The sequence below is a fragment of the Jaculus jaculus genome, chromosome 2, assembly GCF_020740685.1.
Source record: "Jaculus jaculus isolate mJacJac1 chromosome 2, mJacJac1.mat.Y.cur, whole genome shotgun sequence".
Taxonomy (NCBI): Eukaryota; Metazoa; Chordata; class Mammalia; order Rodentia; family Dipodidae; genus Jaculus; species Jaculus jaculus.
In genome coordinates, this window is record NC_059103.1 from 1,374,930 (window position 1) to 1,381,426 (window position 6,497).

Genomic DNA, 6,497 nt, shown 5'->3' on the forward strand with positions numbered 1-6,497 from the left:
CTGAGCACAGCAGCTGGCTGGAACTTTTGAGGGAGATGGGAAGGCAGCGAGAGTTTTTGTCTTTCAGGGAACTAGAGGGTCCTCTTTCTTCCTCGTCCTAGTGGCCTCTGGTTGGGGGGCACTGTGGCCTGCAGGGACAACATGGCAAGAAAGCCATGCTAATCACAGATCTTTGATCTTTCCAGCAGTCCTGTGTGGCATCTGCTGGGGATAGGGGATGTAGCCTGGTTGTGGGATTCCTCTGAAGTCTCACAGGTGGCAGGACGTCTGTCTTAGCACTGCACGGGAAGAAGGAAGGAGGGAGATAGGAAAGAAAGATGGGAGGGAGGAAGGGAAAGGAAGGAGGAAGAAGGGAAGTGGGGAGGAGGGAGGGATGGGATAAAGGAGAGAAAGCATGGGAGAAGAAGGGAGGGAGGGAGGGAGAAGAGGAAGGAAAGAAGGAAGGGAGGGAGGGAAGAAGAAAGGAAGACATGAAGGAAGGAAGGGAGGAAGGAACTCTTAGGCAGGTTTCCATGCAGGGGTGAAGTCACCCTCCTATGACAGGCTCCCTGTGGACATCGTCAGATGAGCAATCCAAGGGAAGCACGGTGCCAGGGTTCCGTGTCCCTGAGCCTCAGCATCAGCAATGGGATTCCTGGGCTGGGAGGCCTGGGGGGGCATGGCACCCACCGATCCCATTTCACAGCTCAGAGAGCGAAAACATAACAAAGGAAAATGAATAACTGGTGACTTAGAACTCCCCATGACCTGGGGCATGGTGGCACCCATCTGTAAAGCGAGTGTGGGAAGTCTTCATGAAGCAGGTGGGCTTGCCACAGGTATGAGGCCAGCCTGAGTGACATAGTGAATTTACAGAGCTATAGAGTGAGACTGTCTCAACTAACTAATGAATGAACAAATGAATGGATGAGCTAGCTAGCCAACTATTGTATGAATGAATGAATGAACTAACTAGCTAGTAAATTAAAAAAAAAAACTATCCATGAATTGCACAGTACCTACTACACACACACTAAATTGAGCACTTTACACGTTTCCTCATGCTGTATTTAAAAATATATTATTATCTATTTATTTCAGAGAGAGGGAATGGGCTCACTAGGGCCTCCAGACACTACGAATGAACTCCAGACACATGCACCACCTTATACATCTGAATTGTATAGGCACTGGGGAATCAAACCTGGGTCCTTAAGCTTCACAGACAAGTGCATTAACTGCTAAGCCATCTCTCCAGCCCCCCCTTTTAGGTTTTCAAAAAAATATTTTATTTACTTATTTGAGAAAGGCAGGTAGATGTCTTTTTAAAAAAACATTTTTAGCGAGGCATGGTGGCACACGCCTTTAGTCCCAGCACTTGGGAGGCAGAGGGAGGAGGATCACCATGAGTTCGTGGCCACCTGAGACTACATAGTGCATTCTAGGTCAGCCTGAGCTAGAGTGAGATCCTACATTGAAAGACCAATATATATATTTGAGACCAAGAGAAAGAGGCAGATAGAGCAAGAGAGAGATAGTATCTAGGCGCACCAGAGCCTCTTACCACTGCAAATGAACCCTAGGTGCGGGCAGCACTTTGTGTACCTGGCGAGTACTGGGGTCTTGAACCCAAGCCATCAGGCTTTGCAGACAAATGCCTTTCACCACTGAGCCGTCTCTCTAACCCCTCATGCTGTCTTGCAGTGGAATAGATTCTGGTGCTGGCTTGCATATTTCAGCAGAGCGTCTGGTGCTGGGGACACTAAGTTTGGAACTGGGAGCCCCACAGGAAGCCACCGAAGAGCTAGGGGTTGACTCTAGGCAGCTCAAACATCTGTAAACTCATCTTTCTGCCACCTATCCTCCTCTCTCCCTAACTGAATCTTTATGGCTGAGACTAGAAATGATGACATCAGGAAGCTTCCGTCCACTGTGAGGCTGAGGAAAGTGGCCTCATCATGGAGATCCCAGGGAAAGGGGTGCCGTCATGTGCAAAGGCAGGGCCACAGGCTGGGGAGACGGCTCGGTGGGTACGAGACAGGATTCTCAGTGCCCATATAAAAGCTAGCATGACGGAGCACAGCTATGATCCCAGAGCTGGGGAGGCAGGGACAGGAGGCTCCCTGATCCCCGGAACTTGCTGTCTAGCTAGTCTAGCTGAATCAGTGAGCTCCAGGTTCAGTGACAGATCCTGTCTCGAGGAATTATATGGAGGGCTGGGGAGATGACTCAGCAGTTAAGGTGCTTGCCTTCAGAGCCTAACAACCCGAGTTCGATTCCCTAGGAACTACATAAAGCCACATGCACAAAGTGGCACATGCATCTGGAGTCTGTATGCAGTGGCAGGAGGTCCTGGTGCACCCATTCTCTCTGCCTGTCTCTCTTCTATCTCTCTCTGCTCACAAACAAACAAATAAAAATACATTTAAAAACAATATAAGGTGGAGAGCAATGCAATATCGACCTCTGGCCTGTACACATATGTGCACATGGGTGTCCACACATGTGAAATGCATGTACACACACACACACACACACACATGCACCATACACACATGCAAAAAGTTGTGGAGGAGGGATGCAGGACCAGACCTTCTCCAAGTCCTTCCAACTGTGGGGTCCTAACTTGTTCACTATAACCTAAATGGGGGGACAAAACTTTCATGCTTTTGACCCAAGACAGAAAGGGTCCCAGGAGCTCAGCCAGGATGACCCCAATGAAAGGCAGGAGGGTGAGCTCTCCCATGTGCGGCAACCCAGACGGAAGGATCTCTGAGGCCACAGGGGAGACGGTACTGCCAAAGCCCCTCAGAGAAGACAGAGGTCACTCCATCACAGGCCACGTGGAGGAGGCACGGAGGTGCTTCCGGTAGGCACACACAGCGGGATGTGGGTGTGAGCTTGTGACACAAGGAAACAAGGAAACTCAGCTCAGAACAGCTGGCTCTGCAGCACAGCAGCCTGAAGCATGGGGGCCTGGAGATAAGGCACCCCCTACTTCAACTGTGGACTATGGGTTTGAGGCACAAGCTTCAGCCCTTCCAAACCCCAAGGGGCTAGGCAGGAGCTGCTGTTTCCACAGGGGGATGCAGGCCTGATCTCTCTGGACCCTCAAACTAGTTCAAAGGACTCGGCTCCCGCCCTGGCACTGTTTTTTTTTTTTTTGCTTTATTTATTTTCGCCTTGAAACTGTGGTTCCAACTTGACTGCTGACTCAGCCTGCTTGAGCCCAAACTCATAAAATCCTATTTCAAAAAGGTCCAATGATTTTATTTTCTGATCATAAATATGAAATTTAATTAGCAGCTTGCTGCTAATGAAGTCGCCATGGAAGCTAGCATCGAGATGCAAAGAGTCCTATAAAACAAGCCCACCGGTCCTGTTGCTGGCTCTTCCCCTCCTCCACCCACCTGTCTCTAGCTGGATCCTTCCCAGAGCCACATGCTTCTGCTCGCTGGACACTTCTGAGGGTAATTCGTGGTCAGAAGGGTAAGGCGGGGCTGCATCTTGGCTCTGTGTCCCCACCTGGGGTCTCTGGATATTTCTGGGCATGGAAGCTACACACTGTAGGTGATGATGATTCATTTCATATGTCAACTTGACTGAGCTAAGGACTACCCAGATAATCGGGGAAGTGTTTCTGAGTGTGTCTGTGGTGTGTTTCTAGAAGAGTTGAGCATCTGAGTCAAGTGACTGAGCGAGGGACAGCTGCCATCCTCAGGGTACATGGGTACCATATGATCTGTTCAGGGCCTGATAGATACCAGGAGCCGAGAAGAGAGGAGCTTGGGATGCAACTCACTTATAGAACACTCGCCTCCCATGCACGAGGCCCTGGATCCAATCCCTAGCACCACATGGAAGACAAACAAACAAACAAACTAACAAACTAACAAACAAACAGTGGGAAAGGGAGGTGCGGTGCTTTGACTGTAAAATGTCACCCCTAGCCTTAAGTGTTTGCCATGAGATCTGCTACTAGCCCCTGGCTAGTGGAGCGTTTGGGGGCCGAAGCCTTGCTGAAGGAGGTGTGTCACTTGGGGTGGGCCTTGAAGTTTGAGCCCTGCTTGCCTGCTTGACGACTTGCTTTCTGTGGACGTGGAAGTGTGACCCAGGCTTCCCGCTCAGGCCTGTCATAATCTCCCTGCCTCAGTAAGACTTAACCTGAAGTAAACCCTTTCCCTCTGATTCTGGTTGGGTGTTTTATGGCAGGAAGAAGGTAACTGTAACAGGAGGATTCTACCTTAAAAAATTAAAAAAACAAAATTTTATTTACTTTATTTACTTGGAGAGATGGCTTGCTGGTTAAGGCACTTGATGGCAAAGCCAAAGGACCCAGGTTCGATTCCCCAGGACCCATGTAAGCCAGATGCACAAGGTGGCACATGTCTCTGGAGTTCGTTTGCAGTGGCTGGAGGCCCTGGTACACCCTCTCTCTCTCTGCCTCTTTCTCTCTCTCAAATAAATAAAAACATAAGATAAAAAAATGTATTTATTTGCAAGCAGAGACAGACAAAGAAAGAAGAGAGGCAGATAGAATGGGCATGCCAAGGCCTTCAGCCACTGCAAATGAACTCCAGGTGCATGTGCCACTTTGTGCATCTGGCTTTATGTATGTACTCAGGAATTGAACCCAGGTTGTTAGGCTTTGCAGGCAAGTGCCTTAACTGCTGAGCCATCTCTTCAGCCCCAGTATTCTCTTTTTAAATTAAATTAAATTTTTATTATTTTAAATTATTAATTTTTATTTATTTATTAGAGACAGAGAGAGGGGTGGGGAGAGAGCGAGAGAGAGAGAGAGCAAATGGGCACACCAGGGCCTCCAGCCATTGCAAACAGACTCCAGACTCATGCGCTACCATGTGCATCTGGCTTGCATGGGACCTGGAGAATCGAATCTGGGTCCTTAGGCTTCGCAGGCAAGTGCCTTAACCACTAAGCTGTCTCTGCAGCCTGGAATTCTCTCTTTTGACTGAGGGTGTCCTCTTGGACATCAGGGCTTCTGATCCCACAAACCTTGGACTCTAGGATTTAATGCTTTAATGGGCACACCGGTCTTTGGATTCGGATTGAATCGGCCATGGCCTCTGCAGCCAGCAGAGCATATGACATGGGACTCTCTTGCTCTGGAATCACATGAGTCAGGTGCTTAGGAAATCCTCCCTCGCCCATGTCATTACTGTTGGCTCTATTTCCCCGGCTGGTAGGTCCCTGCCCCAGTGAATAGCCCAGCATCCCATCTTCTCTTCATGACGCCCCTGATGTAACACTGTCCAAGGCAGCACGGAGGGACTGAACACTGCGGCGTGCCCACAAAGGAGCTTATAGAAAAAAGCCCGCTGGAGCTCAGAGAGCTTGGCTCCACTCCAGGATGCTAGACGTGAGTGTGTGTGGGGGTGCGAACCGCCAGGTCCTCTGTGCCCCTCTGTGGATGGGAGAATGGGAAGTAGCAGGGTGAAGAACATTTGCCAAGTCCTTCTTGTAGGAACTTTCTAGTGGCTTGTGTCCATAAGCCCCAAATCAGGACCTTTGCATCTCTTCTTTGCACCTCAACATACACTCTGTTCCTCCATTGTCACTGGCCTCCAGTCTTTGTATAAATCAGGTATCCTAATGCTGGAAGGATTTGAGTGATTAAATGAATGTCTGGAGCGAGAGATAGGAATGTGGTCAGCGTTTAATGAGAACAGGGTGCTCCCATTATTGTCATCTTTCCATGAGTTCATTGGTGCAGAAGCTGAATGCGTGGCCCAGTATAGAGCGCCTGCCTAGAATCCCCCAGTGAAGGGCTGGAGGTGTGACATTGGGTTCTATTTCTAGCATCACACAACAAACACAAAAAATAAAATAAGTACACACACACACACAAACCAAAGTTCCAAGTTCACACCAGAGGTGATGGCTTTAATCCCAGCACTCCAGATGCAGAGGTAGGAGGATCACCATGAGTTCAAGGCCACCCAGAGACTACATAGTGAATTCCAGGTCAGCCTGGGCTTGAGTGAGACCCTACTGGCAAATCCTGTTGCCTTGGGTTCAATTCCCCAGTACCCACACAAAGCCATATGGAGAGGGGTGAGTGTGTGGCACGTGGGTACATCCTACCTCTCCCATACACATACACAGAAATAAATTAATCAAAAAATTAAGAAACCATGATTGTTTATCTCCCAAACATGCTGCGATGAAAGGCGTGCCTCATGGTCAGTGCAGGAGTAATGCTAACACCTCCAAAGCATGTTTGCATGTGCACACGGACATAGCATGCAGGGATGGAGGTCATGGCTGGACCCCCCTCCTGGGTGCACTTTGGGGATATGGGAGCAGGAGCAGGACTCTGCCCATGTGAGCACCAGTTAGATGTGAGGCCAGCCTGGCTTGCTCTCACAGAGCCTCCAGCGTGACGCTGTGGGCTCGTTTGCAGTCAGAGCACACATCGTTACAATTCTAGAAAGAAAGTTGATGGCAGAAGCAAAGGAAAGTTTTGAACAGAAGCATATTGCATTTGGGTTTCATCT

At 49.3% G+C, this 6,497-nt stretch overlaps 1 protein-coding gene across 1 annotated transcript in view; it reads right to left on the reverse strand.

The window, feature by feature from the left end:
- Positions 1-3,531, reverse strand: part of Card11 (caspase recruitment domain family member 11) — a 15,968-nt gene extending 12,437 nt beyond the window's left edge. Inside the window, exon 1 of the mRNA XM_045142793.1 lies at positions 3,390-3,531. Within this exon, the coding sequence (XP_044998728.1) occupies positions 3,390-3,531 (142 nt within the window). The remainder of the gene's footprint in view (positions 1-3,389) is intronic.
- Between the last annotated feature and the right edge of the window lie 2,966 nt (positions 3,532-6,497).